Genomic DNA, 24,993 nt, shown 5'->3' on the forward strand with positions numbered 1-24,993 from the left:
GGACAGGGCTGAGCAGCAGCAGCAGCAGCAGCAGGGCTGGAAGGAAGAAGCAGAGAAAAGGGAAAGGAGGAGACATTACAATGTGATACACCACATGGCCACTGTGAACAGGAGTGCTGGGATGGGGGGTAATGGGAAACAAAGAGAGAAAGAGAGACAGGGTCTTCCGTGGACCCACAAGCCTCAGGAGCCCTTAGCACCCACCCCTCCCACCACACCGGCCCCCACAAGCTACCCCCCTATATCCCACCGAGACTGGAGGGGCAGGGGAGCTTGTGGGGAGAGCAATAGATGGGGTTGGGAGGATGTAGAGGAACAGGGAGGAAGGTAGAGTGTGAGGGGGAAAAGGAGATAAGGATGGGGGGAACAGGGAGAGAGGTGAGGGGTGGGGGGAGCAGGAGCTGGGGGCTGGAAGGAAGTGGGGAGAACATAGAGCCTATCATTGTCATCAATTCCAAGGCCAGAAGAGGCCAGTGTGATCCTAGAACTGCCCCCAAGCCATTCCTAGAGCAGAGCTTTTAGAAAAACAGCCCATCTTGCTTTAAAAATTGTCAGTGCTGGAGAATCCACCATGACCCTGGGTAAATTATGCCAATGGTTAATTACCCTCACTCTTAAAAATGTACGCCCTAGTTCCAGTCTCAATTTGTCTAGCTTCAACTTCCAGCTGTTGGATCATGTTCTACTTTTCTCTGCTAGACTGGAGAGCCCATTATTAAATATTTGTTCCCCATATAGGTACTTACAGACTGTGATCTAATCACCCCTTACCCTTCGCTTTGTTAAGCAAGGTACAGTTTCTAATCTTTTAATCTTTCTCATAGCTCTTCTCTGAACCCTCTCTAATTGATAATACCCTGCTTGAATTATGGCCACCGGAACTGGACACAGCATTCCAGCAGCAGCCACGCGCAAAGGTAGAGGTGAAATAACTTCTCTGCTTCTGCTCAAGATTCCCCTGTTTATGCATCCAAGAATTACACAGGCCCTTCTGGGCACAGCATCGCACTGGGAGCTCATGTTCAGCTGATTATTCACCATGACCCAAAATCTTTTTCACAGTCACTGCTTCCCAGGATAGAATCCCACAACCTGTAAGGGTGGCCTATGTCCTTTTTTCCTAGCTGTACACATTTACATTACATAGTAAAATGCATATTGTTTGCTTGTTATTAACAGTTACATTTTGAGACCTATTAGTGAGCCAGCTTTTAATCCATTGAATATGTGCCATGTTAATTTCATATCATTCCAGTTTTTTAATCTAATTGTTATATGGTACCCAATCAAATGCCTTACAGAACTCTAAGTCTACTACATCAACACTATTACCTTTATCAACCCAACTTGTAATCTCATTAAAATAAAGATATCAAGATATCAGGCTATATTTTCCATCAACCTATGTTGACTGGCATTAATTATATTACCCTCCTTTAATTCTTTATTACTCTAGTCCTGTATCTGCTGCTCCATTATCTTGCCCAGGATCCATGTCAGGCTGATGGGTTATGGGGAGAACTGGAGACTGGGGTTAGGAGACTGGGGTTAGGAGGGCGTGGAGGGGGAACATGGAGGGTGGGCGAAATGGGGTCTGTCAAGGTTCCTCCCCCACTCTGAACTCTAGGGTACAGATGTGGGGACCTGCATGAAAAACCTCCTAAGCTTATCTTTACCAGCTTAGGTCAAAACTTCCCCAAGGTACAAAGTATTCCACCCGTGGTCCTTGGAATGGCCGCTACCACCACCAAACTAATACTGGTTACTGGGGAAGAGCTGTTTGGACACGTCTTTCCCCCCAAAATACTTCCCAAAACCCTGCACCCCACTTCCTGGACAAGGTTTGGTAAAAAGCCTCACCAATTTGCCTAGGTGACTACAGACCCAGACCCTTGGATCTTAAGAACAATGAACAATCCTCCCAACACTTGCACCCCCCCTTTCCTGGGAAATGTTGGATAAAAAGCCTCACCAATTTGCATAGGTGACCACAGACCCAAACCCTTGGATCTGAGAACAATGAAAAAGCATTCAGTTTTTTACAAGAAAACTTTTAATAGAAAATAGAAGTAAATAGAAATAAAGAAATCCCCCCTGTAAAATCAGGATGGTAGATATCTTACAGGGTAATTAGATTCAAAAACATAGAGAACCCCTCTAGGCAAAACCTTAAGTTACAAAAAAGATACACAGACAGAAATAGTTATTCTATTCAGCACAATTCTTTTCTCAGCCATTTAAAGAAATCATAATCTAACACATACCTAGCTAGATTACTTACTAAAAGTTCTAAGACTCCATTCCTGGTCTATCCCTGGCCAAGCACAGCATACAGACAGACACAGACCCTTTGTTTCTCTCCCTCCTCCCAGCTTTTGAAAGTATCTTGTCCCCTCATTGGTCATTTTGGTCAGGTGCCAGCGAGGTTACCTTTAGCTTCTTAACCCTTTACAGGTGAGAGGAGCTTTCCCCTGGCCAGGAGGGATTTCAAAGGGGTTTACCCTTCCCTTTATATTTATGACAGGGTCACTAGGAGGATGTGGGGAAAACAGGCTGGGAGTTGGGGGCCCATGCGGCTGAGAATGGCAGGCGGTTCATGGGCCTATCAGAGGGGGAATACGGAGAGGCAGTGAGGGGAAGGGAAGGAGTGGGTGATGAGCTCACTCGCTGCAGAGAAAGAGGAGGTGGCAGGGCATGGACAGTTTGATCACCTCCCCAAGAAATCCAGCTCCCAAGGGACCCCCCATCCTATCCCCGCACTGCACAGGGGAGGTGAGACTGGTCAGGATTCCAGGCTGGCTAGACAGGGCCCACCTACCTCTCCGCAAAGTCCCCTCTTGCAGCTCTTTGTTTTCATGAATGACAGGGTCTCTGTTAGGACCAGGCTGATTCTTTCTAACAGGGATGATGTCCTATTCCAGCTGGACCTGACAGTGCAGCCTTTCCCCCTCGCACACGATGCCAGGAGCATGCCCCCTGCTTGCTAACTCCCACTGCAAAGCCAAGGGCAACTGCCTTTGGCTGGAGAAGCCTGCAGCAAAGGCCCAGCAGGATTTGGTTGGGGTGTGTGTGTGTCTCAGAAGTGAGCCCCCTTTCCGAGGCATGTATACCCCAAATTCACTGGCCGTTGCTGCTTAACAGCACTGAGAACTGGCCACTGAGGATGGTCTGGACAATAGAGTTGGGCACTGAATGGACCTCATCATCTGTGATGAGACGTTGAGTTTCCAGGATAGGCTGCTTAGGGTCAGGGCAAATCCTTGCTTTGAATAATGGGCAGGGGGCCTCTGCTGGAGTTGCCCTTCTCCACCCATCTTGTCTCAGGCTGGATGACTGCAAGCACCATCCCAAGGACCAAGCTGTTGTGCATCAAGTGGAAGTCAAGTTTAGCAAAAGTCTTCCATAAAAGGCAGGTTTCAGAGTAACAGCCGTGTTAGTCTGTATTCGCAAAAAGAAAAGGAGTACTTGTGGCACTTTAGAGACTAACCAATTTATTTGAGCATAAGCTTTCGTGAGCTACAGCTCACTTCATCGGATGCATCCGATGAAGTGAGCTGTAGCTCACGAAAGCTTATGCTCAAATAAATTGGTTAGTCTCTAAGGTGCCACAAGTACTCCTTTTCTTTTTTCCATAAAAGGCAACAGTTGAAGGCCAGGAGCAGGGTCTGCTACAGTGCTGAGGAGAACCTAAATACACCACAGGCCTGGCCAGGGTAAGAGGGGAATTTTCTGTGGCATTTAAACACACATTCACACACATCCACCAATGCATCCTTCTGGGGCAAGAGGGGGACTGTCCCTGGGGTTACATACTCTCTCTCTCTCTCACACACACACACTCTCTCTCTCTCTCTCCTTCCTGGGATGAGGGGAACTGTCCCCATGTTTGTTCACTGCAGAGTTTCCCCCACGTATGCCTCCCCACTGGCCCATCTCTGTCTGCTGGGGAAGACAAGGTATGTGTGGCAACTTTTCCTTAAATTAATCCATGAACAGATTCACAAGTCCTCAGGTTGTGGAGAAGGGACTTGCTTCCCTAGCACCACCGGGGCGTGCTTTCACCAGGTCAGGAGGAGGGTGTGGTGGGGGTGGGGGAAAGGCAGGCTATTCTCCTAGGACCAAGGTGGAAGGTACAGAATGGGGGCGCTCTCTCCAGATTGGAGCACGCTGTGTGCCCAGTGGGAGATCAGCTCCTAGGTCAGTGTGCACAGAATGGACCTGTGCCAGCAGGGGATGCTCTCTCTGGGCTGAGGCGATCTCGGCTGAACATGCTCAGCCCACCCCCACTTACAGCATCAGATAGGGACAGACTGTGCAATGAGATGATCAAAATGGAAGTGCTAAAATATGTACTGAAATATAACCGCAGCGAGGTATAAATAGCGTGCGGGTGAGAACGGTGCCAGCTAATTAACACACTGATCATGTGGAACCAGCTTCTTCTTTCTTCACACCTCCTCGCAGCTAGAGATGGAATTTAACATGCACTTGGAGCTGCTCGAGGCCTCTGCCTCCAGTCAGCCAGGCCCCCTCCCCTCCTGATTCCAGCAGGGGAATGAGATGGCACAAAACCACACAAGAGATGGGGGCTTGTGGCTGTCACATCACTCCCCCACAACCCTCGCCTCTGCGAGGACAGCAGGCAGCTAGCAGGGGAAGCAGCCCCTGCTGGGCAACAGCAGAAAGGCCAAAGGACACTGGCAGATTTGCTGGCCATGTGGCTTAGGCAATGGAAAGATCAGGGTATAATATTCTGCAGAGTGTCTCTCCCCATTTTCCTGACCAGGACTTTGGAACAGCCCAAAAAGCATGACACCACCCCCAGACTCACTGCTGAGCCCTGTGTGTCCCAGGGCAGGACTCGCGGAGTTCAGGCAGGGCTGTGCAGATGCCCCTGAAGTACAGGCATGATCCATAAAACTCACAGGGTATATCTAAGCTGCAGCACACGTAGACACAGCGGAGCTAGCTGTGATCTAGCCAGCTGGGCTACCAATAGCAGTGAAGCTGCGGCAGCATGGGCTGGCCACCTGAAGGCCAGCCAGTGTGGGTATGTGTGCAGACGGCTAGCCAGTGCTGCAGTCCATGCTGCTGCAGCTTCACTGCTATGTATACCGAGCTAGCTAGATCAGAGTTAGTGCGATTATGTCTACACAAGCGGTAATCAGTCCCTGATGACAGTGTAAACAGAGCTCTGGTATGAAAGTTCCCCACAGACCAAGGCTAGGGTCTGCTTCCCATCCTTCCCTGGGGTGACTCTGGGGTGACTCTGGAACAGTCCAGGGGGCTACACTGGTTAAGAGTAAAAAGAGACTCAGCCCCCTGGAGCTCACTGCCCTGAAACACCCAGTCACCCCACCATTGACTCATGGCTGCCAAGGTGCTTGCACATCTGCCCACATGGGATGTTTCTTGCACTGATTGGGGGGAATCTCCTCCCCAGGAGTGAGGGGAGATGGGGCAGTGCCCCACCACTTCAGAAGCTGGGCCTTGGGGGAGGGGAACCAGGAGGGAATCAGGGCTCACCTGGAGGAGGCTGGAGTGAGAGAGGTTGTGGGGAGAGAGCCTGGAGTCTTACTGGGGATTGGACAGGGCTTGGAACAGCCTGAGGAAAGGGGTGATGGGGAAGTGGGAGCCTGGAGTCTGTGGGGGAGCCTGGGGTGGCTGCCTCCAATCTGCCCTCCATTTTGTCCCATTACAGTCCTGGCCCCCCCGCGGTCTCCATACTGCCCGGGAACCAGCTGGGGGCCCAGGAGAGGAGAGGCTGCTGGAAGCCAGGGAGTGGCAGTAGGAGCGGTGAAAGCAACTGCCTGCCAGCGAGAGGAAGAGAAACCTTAGCCCCAAAGATGCTAGGAAATATCCTGCCATCCCTGTAGCCGGAAAGAAACCCTGGGATCCTGGGAAACAAAGGTATTTCTCAGATCACAGCTCAGCAGCCAGCACAGTAGCCCAGGGGCATGTGCCACCACAGGAGTTGTATTTGGCAACAAACAACCGGGCGGCTGTTACCTCCCTGGGTTTAATGTGCAAATACCAGTGACTGTGTCGGGTCTCTCCGTAGAATAGCATGAGAGTAGTAGAGTCCCTCTCCACTGACTCTTCTCTCCCCTCCCTGCAGTTCACTGTCTCCCCCTGCCCTATGCCAGCCAACACTGCAGAGTTAAGTTAAATGCACGGGGTGGAATGTTGGCCCCACTGAAGTCAATGGCAAAGTTCTCCTTAACTTATGGGGCTGGGATTCCAGTCATGAAGGTCTTGGTTCTCCGGGATGTGGTGTACAGGGGATTGAATGAAACCAGGAGCTTCCTGGCAGGAGGTCATTCTCCAGCTCTCTGCTGAAGCACATGGCTCTTCTTGAGTGACCACAACAAATACTGCCTGATAATGCACCAAGGAACTGAGACTGGGGGACTTGCCATGGCCTTGACTAATGAGCCCAGTGGACCACAAATTTCCCTGAGGTCCTCCCTCTTGTCCCTCTCCATTCTATCGGTCTTGTTCCCCTCTCTCCCCTGGATCTTTTCAACTCCCCTCCCTTCATGTCTTTGCTTCCTATCGCCCTTAGCTAAGCAGGGTGAGGCTGCTCAAAGGCGGGAATCGGTGTGCCCACCACCCTGCTCCCTGACACCTGTCAGAAGAGAGGGAAGGGGATGAGACATGGAGGTGAATGGGGCAGGGGAGGTGGCAGAAGGGAAGGGAGGAAGGAGGACAAGGACAATTCATTCCTGCCTGAGGAAGGTGTGATTCCCAAGCCCCAGCTCTCCCCCTAACAGGGACGCGAACACCAGGACTAGGTGCTAGGGAAAGAGGAGGGAGCCTGCCACATGGCTTTGAAACAGCACTGTGCCCAACACCCAGGCTACTTGGCATTCCCCCCCTCCTGCTGCGCCAACCTTCCGCTCTCCCTGGCAGTGGGAGCTGCCACCAGCCTCCTCCAACCCTCGGCAGTGCCCTCTCTTCTCCTCCTGCTGAAGCACCCTCTCCCTTACTCATACCTCTTGTCCCCCTGAGAGTTCTGCGCCTGCTGGTTCCCAGCGGTTTGCAGATCAGGTATATTGGCAAAGTCGTCCTGCTCCGAAAGTCCCAGAACCAGGGATAACACCACCATCCGGCCTTCCCTGCACAGGAGGGAGCCGGCCGTGGAGAGGAGGAGAGCGGGAAGCAGAAAGGAAAGAGAAAGAGAGAGGAGAACAAAGCATGAGAAACAAAACCCAGAGGAAAACAGCACCTTAGAGACGGAGTGTGAGGCTACTCAAGGTTGGGATAGATACCCGCAGTACAGAGCCACAGGCTCCCCAGTTGGAGATAACATGGAGTACAGAGTAGATTGTTGGACAGAGAATCTCCGTAAGGTGGCAAATGCACTTGGCACTTCTTTCTGGCCATGGAGACCAGGGCTAAAGTCAACCAGCCATGGTGCCACTTTTCAGTAGGAAGGAGGCACTTGCGTTATTCGTGGGGAATCCCTCACCAGTGGACACTTGAGAATCAGCTCCAGAAAAGATTGTCAATCTAATGCAGGGTGTCTCAGACCTCTTTCTAGTGTGGACTGCATCTTAACAGACGGGCTGCCTTGGGGGCAGTTCCCCTCCCATTGGTGATGGCCTCTCTTCCGGGAGTTGTGACTGTGCAGGGAATGAAGGTTAGCAGAGAAGACAAGATGAAAGTGAAGGCAGGTGAATAGGGGCTGAAGGTTGGTGTGGAAGGCAAGAGCGACTGGGTAACATGGGAAGGATGGGCATTAAACTAGGATTGCTATGGCTATGGGAGGTGTCCTGGTTCTGAAAGAGAGGAGTAATGGTATGCGGTGGAGAGCAATCCTTGGTGGTTTGATAGCTGGGGCTTGTTGACGACCAAAGCTCAGCTAGTGTGTGGATGAAGGTGAGTTGGTATTTTACTGTTGAACTGGCAACCACTGCACAACTTGCCAAAATGCATCCTGGCCAACTCCAGAAAATCTCCCATTGACTTCAGGAGGAGTTTCACCTGGATTTGGACCTTCTTCCGAAGTATCACATATTGGCCACAGCAGAGGGAGGATACCACGCTAGACAGCCCAATGGTCTGATCCCGAATGGTAAAGCCTATGGTCATATGGTTTGTGAGGCACATTTGTTTCAGGTGATAGCTTTCTGTAAAATTACCCTGTCCTGGGATATTTCTCTCTCTCACTTCTCAGCCCAAAGGAGAAGATTTATTTAATGAAGAGTTTGGGAAAATTCCCATTGTCTGTATTTGAAATTACCCTTATCTAGCTCTAATGTAATCTAATCTAATCTAACCTAATCTATTTGAGGCAGGTGTGTACTGGAGAGATGGTAGTGAGGAATGGGTCCTGACGACAGCTCTGCATTGGGGAGCTGCCATTGGGGACAGTGGTATGCAGGGTGGTTGGGTACAGGGATGTTGGTTCTAGCAGACAAGGTCACAGAAATGTTGGTTACTGAAGGCAGGCTGGCTTTACTGCCCCTGGGCGAGCTGGTGCTGGAGATGGATGGAGTTGGAATAAGGCAGCTATTGGGGAGCTGGTACTTGAGAATGATTATAGGAGGCTGCTGTGGAATCAGGGTAGGTATGGAGAATTAACTACGACGCAAGCTGATCTGGATGCTTGGGACAGAAATTGGCCTGGTAGCATGGGTAGGTTGGGTGAGAGGGTGGGGATACTGGAGGGTCTTAGTCGTATGCAGATTGCCATGGGAGGTAGTGAGTAGTAGGAGCTAGAATTGAAGGAGAGTTGGTACCAAATGGGGGAACCTCTGGGGAGCAGGTGTTAAAGAGCAGGTTTTCTGTGAGGGGAAAGGGCCATACATTGGGCCCAAGCCATCCCTGCTTTAGCTCTACTGTGGTCGAAGGCATTTCCCAGGGCTGGATTGATCTGTTGTTTCCCCAGCTCAAGAAGTCCGAGCCAAGTGAATAGAAATGTTCTCCGCAGAGTACAGCCGGTTGCTCAGAAGCATGGACCTTCGGAAAGAGTGTCAGCTCCAAATTAAACCTCACTCCTGGTAGAAGCGCAAAGGTTTTTCAATTCTGAGCGAGCAGGTCTTTCTGACCTTGATCGCCGGGCAGCGGTTCTGCGGGCCCCGGGCTCAGACTAGGGACCGAATGGCTAGGCAGCAGTTCTGCGGAAAAGGACCTAGGGGTGACAGTGGACGAGAAGCTGGATATGAGTCAGCAGTGTGCCCTTGTTGCCAAGAAGGCCAATGGCATTTTGGGATGTATAAGTAGGGGCATAGCGAGCAGATCGAGGGACGTGATCGTTCCCCTCTATTCGACATTGGTGAGGCCTCATCTGGAGTACTGTGTCCAGTTTTGGGCCCCACACTACAAGAAGGATGTGGATAAATTGGAGAGAGTCCAGCGAAGGGCAACAAAAATGATTAGGGGTCTAGAACACATGACTTATGAGGAGAGGCTGAGGGAGCTGGGATTGTTTAGCCTGCAGAAGAGAAGAATGAGGGGGGATTTGATAGCTGCTTTCAACTACCTGAAAGGGGGTTCCAAAGAGGATGGCTCTAGACTGTTCTCAATGGTAGCAGATGACAGAACGAGGAGTAATGGTCTCAAGTTGCAGTGGGGGAGGTTTAGATTGGATATTAGGAAAAACTTTTTCACTAAGAGGGTGGTGAAACACTGGAATGCGTTACCTAGGGAGGTGGTAGAATCTCCTTCCTTAGGTCAGGTTTTTAAGGTCAGGCTTGACAAAGCCCTGGCTGGGATGATTTAACTGGGAATTGGTCCTGCTTCAAGCAGGGGGTTGGACTAGATGACCTTCTGGGGTCCCTTCCAACCCTGATATTCTATGATTCTATGATTCTATGTGTTGTGGAGACAACAAATAGCGTCATGACCCCGGTTCAAGAGCTGTGCCTTTGATGCTGAAGTGTGATGCAGCCGCTCTGACACGCACGTGCCACTACTTATTACGGCTGACGAGAGCGTCTTGCGGACACTTTCGCATCCCTGAACTTACCGCTCTCGGCTGGCTTCAAAAGGTACTGGGGCGCTCTGGGCAGGGGCACTGTGTAATTGGATTTGAAGCCACTGCGTGGCTTGTGTCTGAGATCAGATGATCATTGTGCGAGGCAGGAAAGGCCGGGCATGGGAGCAGGAGAGAGCAGGACAAACAGCACGACACTCGGGAAGGAGCCAGGGTAGAAACAGCCTCCTCTTTCTCCTCGCAATTCTAAATGCATCTGTATTACAGATCACGAGAGACGGTTTGCTATTCATCGGCGAGGGAGCATTGTGCTGTGGTTAAGGCACAGAGTAGGAGTCCGGCCATCTGAAGTCCCAGGGTGGCCTTAGGCAAGTGGCTAAGGCCTAGATCCCCACTGCAACCCATGAGAGTTAAGCACCTAAACACCTCTGGGGATCTGGGCCTCAGCTTCTGGGCACCTCAGTTTCCCACTCAAAAGGGGGCTCATCATACATTTCTGTCTCACACTGTGGCTGGCAGTATGATCTCATTCAGGTACAATGACTCAAATTAGGGGCCCTACACACCTGAATCCACCTTTAGTCCCTCCACCTGTAAATCCCACCAGTTTTCAAGAGGAACCGGTACCTCTGAAAATCAGGCTGCTTTGGTGCCTAGTTTTAGGCACCCACTTTGGATGACACTGGCCTGCTTGAATAAGGCTGGGCTTTTCAGAAAACCCAAAGATCCGAAAGCTGGTCGCTCAATTCCCTTCGCTGCCTTTGACAACCCCGGCCCTTAATCCTCCCAGCAGCAAAGCGGGACAGAAAGGCGTTTTCATCCTGCTTCACAGAGCGGGTCGTTGAGGCATGGAACAGCACAGCCATGTGCCCAAGGTCACACTGGGTACGTCTACACTGGAGTTGGAGGCGTAAATGCCGGCTTGTGGAGACCATATCCCACTAGCCTTAGCGTGCTAAAAATAGAGGGTAGCCGCGGTAGCAGGGACTAGCCAGCCACGTGTGTGCCTAGCATCTTGCATGGACTCATACTTGGGGCAGCTAGCTCCTCCCACCACTACACGTCCATTTTTAGTGCACTAGCTCGATCAGAGCTAGCAAGGACAGGTCTCCTCGAGCTGGAACTGCCACCTCTTGTTCCATACTCAGTGTGAGTCAGTAGCAGAGCTGGGGTTAGAACCCACTCCGCCTGCCTCCTTTTAACCCCTAGCCTGTGCTCCCTCACTGACCGATGCCAAGGGTCTTCCATCTGATCAGTGGAGGCCTGGTTTCTGTAGAGCACTTTGACAACGTGGGTTGGAAGATGCTAAGTGTATGGAGTTATTATTATTAATGTCCTGGGAGTACACCCTTCCTTGCTGCAATAGGTAGAAGAGAGGGTCTATGCAGGAACCTCCCCAAGGCTGGGACAATGTCCATTTGGTCCCCAGGGCAGTGTCACCTCGTTTGGACTAAAAGGAGCCCAGATACTCCTCCATCTCCATTTAGAACATTTCCCTCTCCAACAGCCTGCTGTCCCCCAGGTTCAGTCTGACACTATCTGCTGGGATCCAGCTGGGCGGAACTCTTTAAAGGGGACATTTTGAAACTCTGGGGGAAGTGGAATGTCCAAACGAGGGAGGGACCATGGCCCAGGGATCACTGCTGTTATCTTACGGCCCCAGTCCTGCAAGGGGTTGAGGGGATTCACCAGGTGGCCTCAATTCCCCTCTCAAAGTCATTAGGCACTGAGGGTGTTCAGCACCTGGCAGGACGGAGCCCCACATTGCTAGATTGTGCTCTAGCTGTACCACAGGTTATGGGCTGGGATGCCGGAATCACTGGGTGAGGTTCTCCGCCCTGTGCTATGCAGGAGATCAGATTAGATGATTAGAATGGGCTTAAAGTCTATCCAGCTATGCAAAGGGTGGCACGCTGAGCTGCCAGGGAGCCTGCACCAGCCAAAGCAATGAGGACTAGACAGAATGAATGGGGTCTGATCCTGTTGCAGCTGCTGCCATCAGAAGCATGGGTGGGTTTGCATTGGCAGAGGCCCAGTGCCATCTGACTCCTTTCCTAGGTAAAGCGCTTCTCGGAAGTCAGGACCAGCCAACAGCACGGCAGCAGCTGTGGAGCAGGGCCCTGCAAAGATGATTGTCTGTTATGGGAGGATTAGGAGACACCGAGTGCAGAAAACAGTGGCAAAAAATACCCCGGGGCCCTGGTCCTGTTGTCTGAGTGACACTCCCTGAGTGTCATTGCTGTGTTTTGTTTCTTAACTGAACTAGAAAGGTTTCCTTAGGTGAATGGGAGGCAGCTCAGATGGAGGAAAGAACTGAGAAAGGTCACGGGGTGAGACAAAGGCCAGACGGTGGGAGGGGGAAGGAGAGGTCACATGGGGCCAAACTGAGTGGGTAGGGCTATGAATGGTTGCAGGGGATGAGACAGAGCTCAGACAGAGGGGGAGAAGCTAGGGAAGATCTGAATGGGCTTCTTCTACTGCGTGATTTGTATCTCAGAAATGCACGGCAATTGACAGGAGAAAGGACTAGAGAGAGAGAGAAATTGGCTCCAGACATGCATAAGAGAGAAAAGAAGCGGAGAGAGAATGCATAGGTGCTGGAACTAAGGCTGCTGCCAGACCCCCTGACTTGACATGGTTTCCATCATACACAGGGTTTACAGTTTGGTTCAATGGCTCTCAGCATCCCCTCTACACAAATTGTTCCAGCACCCCTGAGAGAGAGTGAGGATTCCCCAGATCAAAATGGAGTGAGAGAGAAAGAGAGAGACCTTGACCATACACTCATCTCTGCATCTAGAGACAGGGAATGCAGGCTAGCCTGGTGTGGAATGTAAATGTTATCAGTGAGTCTGGGACGGCTGCATTGCACATGGTGCGACACGCACATCATCCCAACCAAGTTCCAGCAGAGCCTTCCCAGCACACCGTGCTGATGTGTCTCCTACAGATATTGGACGTTTTAGGAAAGCTTTAGAGATTTTTAAACTGTTTTATTGGGACTATATTTTGTATTCCTCCGCCTGCAAAGCCAAGTACTTTAGCTGTCATGAGCCTGACTGTTTAGGGCTCAGAGAGAGCCACGAAAGAAGCCAAACTAGCACTCATGTACCTGAACATGCCACAGATTTAAAGTCTGTTATTCTGGGCCCTTCGAGGGCTAGAAGTGCTGGGTCCCATTGGGAAGCAGTTGGAGATCGCCCCTTCCTGAAGGTGTAAAGCTGGGGCTCTCCTAGCCTGGATCACATCTTTCTAGCGATTTACCCAAGCTTCCATCCTCTCCCATTCCTGATCACACCAACCAGCTTCCCTCATGGGCAGCGCATCCCCATGTCAACCACAGCAACTGCTTGCAAGGAAAAGCAATACTAGGCAGATATTTCTGGGCTCTGCATATCTACAGAATAACCCACTCAACTCCAGCCTCCTGCGTATGCGTGTGTGTATGGGGGATGGGGGGGCACTGGCATGCCTGCCTTGCTATTTAAAGGCTCAGCTCCCTCTCTAGAAGAGCGAGCGTTTTCACCCACTTGAGATCCCAGGATGCTTTGCATGGATGATGCAGCCTCGTTAGTGTAGCCTCCTCTGGGCCTCCAGAGGTTAATAAATGCATGTGCATTAAAATGCTGAGGAGCGGGAGTTTGATGGTAAGCAAGATGAAAAACAAAGTTAATGGTTTTTTGGAAGTAATGGAACTAAATGGCAGTGACTCCTCGAAGGGCAAAAGCAATAGAACTGCTCAGCTCGTTCTCTTTCTGTGGGTACTTTTTTCAACCAATTAAGGCTGGAATAAGCAAATGAAGCTGTGCAAACAGAGAGGTCTATAATCCTCTGGAGGGCTAATGAGATTCATCTATAAATCAGGAAGCTGGCAAATGGAGCCTGCTATGAAAATCTTTAAGGCTAAGGCCAGGAGGTAAAAGGGCCTTGGTGCTGAGCTGGGTGTGAACAGCCACAAAATTGGCTGAATTAATAGCAAATTAACCCCAAGGATGCTGATCACCATCACCGGTGTAGTGAGTTTGCATCTTCCATCCAAGGATCTGAAAGAGCTTTACGTGGGTGAATTACACCTGACACTCCATGCCCTTGATTAGGCAGGATGGATTCCCTGTCGTGAGTCAGAGCCTCAACTGGCATCAGTCAGAGTGGTTCCTTACCCATCTAAGTAGTTACCTGGCATCTGAACACCGCCCACTCACTAATGGGTTTTAGTCTCAGAACACTGCTCTGAGGTCAGGAAGCTTCATCCCATTTCACGGATGGGGAACTGAGGCACAGGGCAGAGTAAATGAGCAGCCCGTGCTCATGCAGGGAGCCTGTAGCTGAACCCGAGTTGAGCCCAGGTCTTCTGAAGCCCAGTCCAGAGTTTTAACCACCAGACCATCCTTCCCACCCATCACTGAGTCATGACTTACACTAACTGGGGATCTGGCCCATTCACTCCAATGGCGTTACATCAGTTTACGCCAGCTGAGGATCTGGCCCTACATGTAATACATTCTGTGGGAGTTACAACGTGGTTCCCATTGTATATGGGCCCCACTGGGTAAAGAGTGAACGAAAGAGCAGGGTGCCTTGGGAAAGTATTGGCAGGGGAGGGGCACATGCCCAGAAGATAAGTGCGATTGTCATAAGCAGGGATATAATGACAGCAAAGGACTCAGCTTAGTTCATGGCGTTGGGAATGTAAAAGCCATCACTGATAGGAGACGCATTTACAACTGATGAGAGATCGAACGCCTCTAGCTGCTCTCACACAGCTGCATTTAGGGATCACGGCTGTGGAGGATCTGCGGGCTGACACTCCCAAGGATAAGCACAGGCAATTGCCTCCTTCGCAGTGGGAATGTCAGTTTCCCACTGGTACAAGAGAGTCACCCCATGGCAGGAAGAGAATTCCTGTCCCTGAGCTGACAGGCTCCCTCCTCTCCCAAAGGCAAGACCGTGCGCTGTCTGCAGCTGCACCTAGGGACGGATCCAGGACCGCACAGGCACTTTCTCCCGGGTCTGATCCGGGATTTTGGTTCAGCCCATTCTATAGACAGTGAGGCAGCTGTGGAGTGAGGAGCTCTGCTAAGACACACTCAACGGGCCTGTTCTCCTGCTTCAGGAGAAGGAAGTGGATGGGACTTACTGGTTCCCTAAGCCAGGAGGGCTGGGCCCCAAGAGTTCCTCTCCAGCTGTGGCTGCCAAATTCACAGGATGCTTTAGTCTGAGATTTTACTGGATATGTGGGGCAAAGCCACAGCATTAAATGGAAGCGACCAGATTTGATGGGAGCAGAGAGGGAGGGAGGGAGAGAACCTTTCCCCAGACACACTTGGAGGGAGAGGAAGGAGAGAGAGCCCCCCTCTTCCTCAGTGTCTCATGGATTGGGGACAGAGATCTACGCAGGGTAACGGATACCTCTGCCACTTGCAAATAAGGATCAGAGCAGTGAAAGAGCTGGCGGTGCTGCCCACGAGAGAGGACAATTCAGTGGCCGGCATGGCATTGGGCTCCTGCCACTGGCTGGCAAAGAAGGAGCAGGTGAAACAAACGAGAGAGGGAAGAAAAGAGAGAGAACTTACAGGAAGGACTTCACATCCAAGCCTCGGTTGCGAATCTGCCCCACCACGTGGTCCCAGCTCCCAGGGTTGGAGCGGCTCCGGCCGCCAGCTGTCCGGTGCTTGGAGCCAGCCGAGACTCCTTGCCGCGACTGGCCGCTCCGGTAGCCCCGGGGGTTGCTGCCGCTGGAAGAGGAGCTGGTGTGAGACTGTAGGTGCCCCAGGCTCTGGCTGGTGGTGGGCTGGCTGTGGTTGCTTTTCTGGTGCTGGCTCAGCGGCTGCTGGAGGCTCTGCTGGCGCATCAGTGTGCGCGGGCGCTGGCATTTCGGGTCTCCTGCTGAGGTGGGGATATACTCAAGGGTAGTGGCTGTGGACATAGTGGAGTCCTCGAAACTTAGGGAGGGGGAGGGCAAAGGAGAGGAAAGAAAGGAGAAGAAGGTGAAGGGGCAAAATTGGAGGAAGCAAAAGAAGAGAGTTAGAGAGAAGATGCCCCAGCGTGGTGCGCTCTCTGCCAGGGGCCTTCGGAACCAGCAAGCTGTCCCTCTAGGTCTCGGCCCTGTCTCTGCCTTCCCAGAGGCGCAAGCTCTCTGCCCCATGGCCATCTCGCCTTCCCGTCCACCCCACGCCATGTCGCCCAGACTCTGTCCGATCCTTGAGGGCTTGGCGTGTCCGTGCCCATGAGCCGATGCTTGGGATACCGCTGTCCCCGTTCCTTTCCCACTCGGCTCGCAGGAAGCCTGCGCCTTCTCAGCACGCTGGCCGACCTCCTTTCTGAGCTAATTAGGCTGCTGCGTGAAGGCGAACCCCCCAGTGTCCGCGTTGCTTCCTGTCACATGAGAAACACCCCTCTCCCCATTGGCTACAACTGGGCAGCCACTCAGTCCCTGAAAGGGACTGTGAGGTTGGGGGCTCTCCAAAGTCCCGGGACCAGGCTCCTCAGCGAAGTTCAGGCCAAGCTGGCGTGAAAAAGGCTCATTCCCAGCCACCCACATTCTGAGGTCAAGAACCACAGAAGCCCCTCAAGTGTACCGTGCACATTCCCTGGGGCACAGTGGCAACGTCAGGCCTGGCGCATGCGTGCGGCAATGACTTCCCAGTATTCTCTCTCCTGACTGGCTGCCCCTTCCTCGGCCCCCACATGCTGGTTATGGCACAGTGCCAATCGGGAGACAGCCCAAAGCCCAGCCATGAGGTGAAAGCCCCTGGACTCAAGCTTTCCTTTGCCCTGCAGAGAAGGGGAAGATGCCTGCTGGTCTCTTGCATCTGAGTTTTTTAGCTTTCAGGATGGCTCTGCATTTAAGGGTCAGATGCTCAGCCGGGGTAAATCAGGGCTGCATCACTGACTCCAAAGGGACAACGGCCAGGTCACAATCTGGCCTTTGCAATGTTTGAACCCTGGTGGAAAGGGCTGGTGGCTGAAAAATACAGCCAGTTGCCCACATGGGGACAGGGGCTCATCTGGGCATGAGAAACGGAGCGCATGGGCTGACCCAGGACAGAGAACATGGAAAGACAATGCAATGTACACTAACTAACCATGAAGCCAGACCCACGGGTGATCACACGGCTAAACATGCAGCCAGGCACATGGTAGAGCACTCAGATAAACACAGCCAGATTCCTGGTAGAGCACCCAGATAAACACAGCAGAAGACCCAGATTAAACACACGGCCAGCTACATGGCAGAGCACCCAGATAAACACACAGCCAGCTACATGGTAGAGCACAGCCAGACAAAACTGAGCAGACAAAACTGAGCACACAGCTGGGCACACAATGGAACATGTGGCTAGCGCCCCAACTGGGAATGCAATGGCGCACCTGGCTGAAGACGTGTCGGAGCCTTCAGCTGAGCACACAGTTCCTGGATATTTGACAAAGCCCGTCGCTGAGCGCACAGCTGTCACATGAGAGCATGCACCTGGAGCACAAGGCTGGGCACAGGGCAGAGCACATGGCTGTGCACGCATACAGAGCACCCAGTTAGACGCTCGGCTGGACAGTCAATGAAGCAGGTAGCTAACCCTGTGGTTGAACAGAGGAGCATGTGGCCAGGACCCAACTAACCTCTTTGTCCCCCAGCTCTGCTGCTGCCATGAGGTCATGCCTTCGGCTGAGACGTCCCTGTAGCAGCCAGCTGGGCTGAGGCCAGGGTATTCACCATCCACCCTGATGGTCATTTTAAACCTAAGACCCTGCATGGTTCCCAAGGGTACAAAGGAAGAACAGCCCAGCCACAGTGGCGGCAGATGCCACCTCCGTGGCACATACCAGCCGGGCCCTGGGGGAATCGCTTCCACCGTGGCAGCAGCAGGAAAACTTTGTCTACTTTCCATGTGGGTTTGGGCTGTAATTATGGCTGAAACACAATGGTGAAGCTGCGCCTTCGTGCATCACGCAGAGAGCAGAAAGGAGAGAGGGAGAGAAAAAAGAAAGATCGAGAAAGAGAGAGATCAAGAAAGAGTAAAGGGAAAGAGAAAAAGTGAAGTCCTGAATAAGCAGAAAGCCCGCCTCAAAGACCCAGGTGCCCTGGAGAGGTGTGTCACCCAGCTGGCATTGCCTCTGGCTTGGCATATATTTTTGGGTTCCTTGGCAAACGTGATTCGGAAGGAGCAATGCCATCTGGGTGATGAGTCCCCAAGCGTGGCCCCTGTGCCGCCTAGTATGACGCAGAGATGGGCCTTTCCCAGCCGCTGCCTTCGCTTCCATGCTCGGCGACCTCATTTCAGTTTTCTATCAAATCCTAAATTAGTCCAATTTACAACCTCTCAGTCACAGGAAACTAAAATTGGCTGCTCTGGGCCCTGAGCCAGTGGAATATATAAATTTCTATCAGCGGTAACTGACGCATGGGAGCCGCTTCTGATGCAGAGGGAACTGTACGAACCTGGCATCAAGCACACCTGGCACTCTGCTAGTACCTACTCCCGCCCCCTGGATACTGCTATTCCTATGGCACAAGCGAGTGAAGGTCGACCTCCTCCAGACACACAATGCAATGGAGAGCCCCATCACAAGGGCAGGTGTCAGCTACAGGAGTGGCTGTGTTTCTCCCCAGCAAAAGGAACTTCATTAAGATACAACCAGGTCTGTAAGGCAGATCAATTCCCTCTGCTAGAAACCTTCTTAAAACAGGGACATCGTATTTAAAAAAGCAGTAAAGACAAAGCCAAAGGGAAATTCATGACAATGCAAAGGCATTACAGTCTAGAAATTCAGAGCTAAATTTTCTCAAACACCCTAACTCTGCCTCATTTCCCACTCTTAAATGCACTAACCACATGTCATAGACTGGTGTCTGTGCCAAGTCCTTCAAGTCATTTTCAAAAGTTTGTCAAATCTATCTATCTATCTATCTAGTTAGCTAGCTATACCCTGCTATCTAATCTAATCTATCTATCAAGCTAGCTAGCTACACCCTATCTATCTAATCTATCTATCTATCTATCCACCCTTATGCACACTCATACATCATTCCCACCTCAGATGCATATATCCATCCTTCCATCTATCCACCCATCCATCACTACTCCCACCCCCATGGTATCTGAACACCTGAGCTAGTCCTCTCTGGAACAGGTAATGTGTCTGGGGACCATATATAGAAAGTGTGATGTGAGTGTTGTCCTGTCTTGCTCCAGTGGGCATTTGTGGGTGGGAAGGAGAGATCTTTACTCTGTATCAGATGGGTAGGAGGCAGGTGCTCTGCCTGACACAGTCCAGGAGCATGGATTTGAGGAGGGATTGTAGCTGGGTATGTTGTTTCAATGCAGCGATAATGCAATTTGCATATCATAAATCAGAAAGGGGTCTCTATAGTAGGGGCATGTAGCTCATATAGGAAATGTATGGAAAGGGCCATTGGAAAGATGTCTTGGGGATACAGAAGGTTGTTCAGGTACAGAGTTAAGGTTATTTATGCAACCTTAACTCTGAATTTCCAGTTTCTTTCTTTTTTTTCTTTTTTTGTAAATTGAATATTAACTTACAGTTTCCTGGCTTTCAAATTATTCTTTATAACAATAAGACTCTAACAAAATTTTAAATGACGTATTTGAATATGTTATTAAAACCTTACTGGCATCTTAACAAAGCATTTTGTCTGGGAATTTCCTTAGTGTTTTTTAAATGAATGTATTTCAACACAATGATATGTGAAAACATGCCATACATCTATATATGTTCTTCCGAGAGACTACTTTGCTGTATTTCTAGTTAGGGTGTAGAATTATACATGTTATTCAGTGAATTACAGCACAGCATAGTATCTGAGTTAAATACTGCACCATTGGAGTCTGTACCTTCCTGGATCTCGGGCAATTTAACCAACAGAGATTAGAAATTTAGGGCCAGATCCTCAATCTGGTGTAAATCAGTGTAGCTCCATGTAAATGAACAGAGTTATGCCAATTTACAGCAGCTGAGAATCTGGTCCAAAACCTTTAAGCCAAACTGAGTTACGAGTGTCCTAAAGAAACTGTTTTTTTCTAACGCTGATAAACTTCAAAATTTTCCCCAAGTCCCCCTCTGACATCAGACTAAGGGAGCAAAATTTTGGGGCTCAAAAATTTAGTTTATTGCAAAAGTTAGGCCAAATCTGGACATAGAATGGACTCCAAGAAGTCACTACTGCCGTTAGCCCCCTCCATGGGGGTGGGGCTAAGAATGGTCCTGCCCCCAAGGGTAGGAATGGGATGGCCCAAGAGTGGGGCAATCCATTAGCTGTTTCACTACACAAACCAATGACTCCATATTGGAGTGTTCACCCATTGGAGCAATCCACTAGTAAGTTACCAGAGCCCCCCGGCTTGGTACTAAGCATGGAAGGGGTAGAAAGCCAGCTGAGCAGCCTCCTACCTTGCTCACTTCCCCTACCCGCAGATACTTGCAGAAATGTAGGCATAACCCCTGGCCTGCCTGGTACCTGTAAGTCTCCCCCCACTTCTAGCACTGATCCCCAGCAGAGCCTTGATTCCAAGAGACTGAGCATTGGGCAGGCGATCTCCCTTCCAGACCCATAGAAAGCCCATGTAGCAGGCAGGATCCCCAAGATTAACTGACTCAAGCACATCCACAGGGCTGCTCAGGGGGTGCTGCCCCACCGCAGAGGATGCAGCTCTGCCAGCTGGGGGAACCAGTTAGCTAGCAATAGTGACATGGAGACGGGGCCCTGCTTTTTGGACATCAAATTAATTAATTCCCAGCCACCAAACCCCACTCCCTAAGGCCTCTCCTCACGCTCCTACCTCAATCGCTATGGACAACCCCACCATCATTCCTGTTGCCTAGGTCTGTAATCTAGGCGTCATCTTTGCCTCAGCCCTTTCTGTAGGTCCTCACATCTAGGCTGGGTCTACACGTTCTCCTGCACATCACCTCTAAGATCCAGCCTTCCTTTTCCATCCACACCTCTAATAGTCTCATCCACGCCCACCCCATCTTGACCAAACTTGTCCTCTCTGGCCTTGACAAAAGCAGTCCTGCCCCACTTATCTCCCGTTCAAAACACCACTACACAGATAATTTTCCAGGCTTGTAGCTTTGACGTTCTCACACCTCTCTTTCCACTGCTCTGCTGGCTCCTCCTCCACCACATCAAACCCAAATGACTTGTCACTTTCAAGGTCCTCTCCGGCCTACCCCATCCTACCCAACGTCAATCCAAGCCGTTGGTTCCCCTTCCGCTTTGCCAAAGCCTCCATCACCCACTTGTTAAATGTTCAGACAGGCCCCTTCGTGCTCTCTCCCTCACGCACGGGAGAAGCTCCCTGTGGTCATCCACAAAGACACCTCGGTGTCCTCCTTCAGACTCTCCTGTCTAGACCCACCTGTTGTCTCTAGACTTCTACTTTGATTATAAGCTCTTTGGGGCAGAGACTGTCTTTTGCTGTTCGCACAGTGCCTAGCACAATCACAGAAATAGAGGGCTGGAAGGGACCTCGAGAGGTCATCCAGTCCATCCCTCCTTAGCTAAGGGAGGACCAAGTGTACCTAGGTGAGTGCTGACAGGTGGTTGTCAAACCTGTTCTCCAGTGACAGGGATTCCACACTGGGGCCCTGGGTTCTGACTGGGGTCCCCCAGATGCTACCGCAATGGAGATAATGACAGTACTTCACCAAGGATCAAGAGGATTCTCATCTCATCATCATTAAATCCCCATCGGGTGGCCAAGTGTTTCCTGCCATCTCAGACATTCCAGACTGCCCTGTCTGATTCCACTGGGGTGGGGTAGTCCTCTCACACGACCCCACATTTTCCTGTACCCGCTGCCTGACCCCAGTGGGGGGGATAATCCACTCAAACAGCAGGATATTCACCCAACCCCATGCTCTGCTGGACCCCACGCTGCAGTGCCTCATGGGGCCGGGAAGGGCCTGAGAAGCGCTCTCACTCACTTGGATAGGCTGAGCTTCCCTGCTGCTAGGTGGCTCTGCACCGTGTGCCATCGGCCTCTCCCCGCCTTCCCATTGCTGGGCTCGCTGTGGGCAGACAGGCTGCTCTTCATGCCGTCCTCGCGGAGCTGCTGCTTCTCCCCCGGGCGTCCTTCTCGCTCCCCCGCCAACCCCGGAGCGGAAGAGGCGGCCAACTTAGCGCCCGATAGCAGAGAGCCACTGGGGTGGGCCAGATCCACCAGGATGGGCGCGAGGGGGGGGTGGCGGGGAGGAGGCCACACGTGGGGGGAGAAAGAGAGAGAGAAAGAAAGAGAGAGACAGACAGACAGACAAGAGACAGACAGACAGAGAGAGAAAGAGAGACATCAGCACTGCAAAAGAAAGGGCTGACGGGGAGCCTTCGGCAACAGGGAGAGGAGAGAAAAAACAACAGGCGGCCCCGGCTCGGTGTGAGTGTGTGATGGCAGCAAAGTTACGTTATCCCATAGACAACGAGGGGTTAAACAATGGAGAAAACTGTTAGGAGAGGCACCAGTACAGGCAGAGGGAGAGAAAAGCCATGTTAGTGAGAGCTTACCAGCACCAGAGTCACCACCACACAGTGCAAATGCAGAGTACACGCTGAGGGGGGACCCAAACGCGCAACCCCATCCTGTGCTGCAGAGAAGGGGGCATGGGGTGGGGGAGGGAGAGCAGAGGGGACCTGGGGCAGCGGGATGGGGGCGCTAGCCTCTCTCAGCGAGTCACTTAGGGCAGTGGTTCCCAATCCATTGGGGCAGCTGTTCCAGACTAGCAGGTGAAGGGCCTGAGCCAAACCTCCGCCAAGTCAATGGCAAGCTTCCCATTGGCTGGCATGAGCTTTGGATGAGGTCCCGAGGCCACAGCTGTGCCAGCCGGTGCCCACCGCTGCTTCCCATTTGGTGGGCTGTGTTCTATCCCGCCCTGGAGCTTGGGCCCAGCCCCACAAGGGGGCAGCCTGATGCAGCGGTGCCTTGCGAAGGGCCACTGAAGTCCCTGGCAACGCTCTCTCTGACTTGGATTTGAGCCTAAGGGAGCGAGGGGCTGAGCCCAGGGAACTGGCCTGGCATACCAGTACTGGCGCCCTTCCCAGTGGTTGGGAACCACTGAGATAAAGGCGGGGGGCGGGAAGGGCAGGAGGGGTTGCTCGTCTCCATGGCTGTCTGCCCATGGGGGTGGAGTGTGTGGGGAGAAGAGGTGGAGCAAAGAGGAAGAGGAGGAGGGTGAAGGGGAGGAGAGGGTAGGTGGGTGGGTGGTGGGTTGCGCATATACTCACTACACATGATCAAACCAGGTAACGAGAGACTCACTTGAGGGAAAGTCGTGGATCACCATATGGGGCGTAAGGTGAAATGTTTAGTATAAACTCCTTTGGAGGGTAGGAGCTCCATTTCTGCTGCACTGTGTTGTCATTGTTATTCCAAAAGTCTCTGTCTAGATCACTACATCGGCCGGAGAAGAGGGGAGAAAGAAAAGGGAAATACAAGAGAGAGAATCTGAATTCCTGCGAGGGGAGGAAGGAGAAAAAAAAATCAACCCCCTCCCCCACAAAACCAGAAAGAAGCCAGGTTAAAAAGGAGAGCAGCTCCATCTCCTCCTGTGAAAAAAAAGCCACAGCGGTCGAGGCATTGGCCTGCCACACACATACACACCCACGCAAACACGGAGGGAGGATGGACTGGGGACAAAGGGAGGAAGAGCAGCAGAAAGACGGGAGCAGGAGCCTCCAGAAGCTGGTAGGAGAGAGAGAGAGACAGAGTGCAGGTTAAAGGAGAGTCCGCTGGACACGGCAACCTGGTAATGTCTCGCCAGGCTCCCTGCTCTGTTCCTGGGAACAGCTTGAGGGCAGTTCTCACTACATCCCAAGCACCCTGCCCCCCGGATGATGGCAGAACTGATGGCTCCAGGCATTCAGAAATCAGGAGGCATGCCCCCAAAAGCATGAGATTGGCCTAAAAAGGAGGCGGTTTGGGAGTGTTAGGGAGTCACGCTCTCAAGCTTTCTTGGCAACCATTACTGGGCTGGGAACGCACTGCAGGTGTTACCACAGAAGCTGAGATGCTCACAGACTCGCGAGCCCGAGAGCTGGGGTCATCAGGAAAACACCCCAGCTGCTCAAGACTCACAATATAATCACTAGAACTGGCAATGGGGCAGTGCAAAACGTAGTCCCCTTAGCATTGAGACAGCGGCAGAATCCACTACAGTCTTGGGGAATGACTGACATCTTCCAAGAGACTGGAGGTCAGCATGCTGAGGGGAATGTCACCTTCATTCAAGGGGGAAATGAGCTGGCAGGACTCAATGCCCAGTTCCTGAGGCATGGGAGGACGTGGGATTTGGGGAATGGAAAGATTCTAAGAACATTTGATAAAGTTGGGAGTCAAGCTAGGGTGATGGTCCATCAGGATCTCCCGAGGTTGGCCTCTGAGGGACACTGGGCCAGGAATATAGTCAGACTTGTTCTGCCATCACTTCGAGATTTGCTAGAAACTCCAGCTGGAGAGAGGAGAGGGACCCGGGGAGCAACTTGAGAGACACACAGGACTAATATTTGAAACCAGCCACTAAAAACCTGAGAGGGATGGCAGATGAATCCAGCAGGGGGTTCTTATTTCCTGTTTGTCTTCCACCTAGATAGGCATTGTCCATCACCAGGACTCATCTTAGTACAGCAGAGGTGGAGAACCAGAGCTAATAGCACCCTGCTCCAGATGTGGGGCCCCTCTCTAATACAGAGCTACTGACACCTGCTCCAGATGCGCAACTCCTCCCTGAAGAATCCAGGACAGATGACACCCTGCTCCAGATGTGAGACCTCTCCCTGCAGGATCCACAACTGACACCCTGCTCCAGATGTGTAATCCCTCCCTGCAGGATCCAGAGCTAATGACACTCTGCTCCAGATGTGAGACCCTCCTCTCCTAGAAAACATATATTAAGGGTAACCCTCTTGTCCCATCCTGCGGGACAAGGTCAGTCCCCACTTGACGGTGCAGCGGGAGCCAGGGAGCGTGATTCAGCAGGGCGTGCACTGCGACTGTCTGGCTGTACATTTCAGACTCTAAATAGGTCACTTCATGCCACGGACA

At 51.8% G+C, this 24,993-nt stretch overlaps 1 protein-coding gene across 1 annotated transcript in view; it reads right to left on the reverse strand.

Annotated features, from left to right (window-relative positions):
* SYT7 (synaptotagmin 7) overlaps nucleotides 1-24,993 on the reverse strand; it is a 90,262-nt gene that overhangs the window by 43,224 nt on the left and 22,045 nt on the right. The window contains exons 4-7 of the mRNA XM_077819929.1: nucleotides 23,212-23,343; nucleotides 21,887-22,102; nucleotides 15,514-15,882; nucleotides 6,996-7,118 (exon numbers count right to left, since the gene is read on the reverse strand). Coding sequence (XP_077676055.1) covers nucleotides 6,996-7,118; nucleotides 15,514-15,882; nucleotides 21,887-22,102; nucleotides 23,212-23,343 — 840 coding nt within the window. The remainder of the gene's footprint in view (nucleotides 1-6,995; nucleotides 7,119-15,513; nucleotides 15,883-21,886; nucleotides 22,103-23,211; nucleotides 23,344-24,993) is intronic.

This window comes from Eretmochelys imbricata, chromosome 6 (genome assembly GCF_965152235.1).
Source record: "Eretmochelys imbricata isolate rEreImb1 chromosome 6, rEreImb1.hap1, whole genome shotgun sequence".
Lineage (NCBI taxonomy): Eukaryota > Metazoa > Chordata > Testudines > Cheloniidae > Eretmochelys > Eretmochelys imbricata.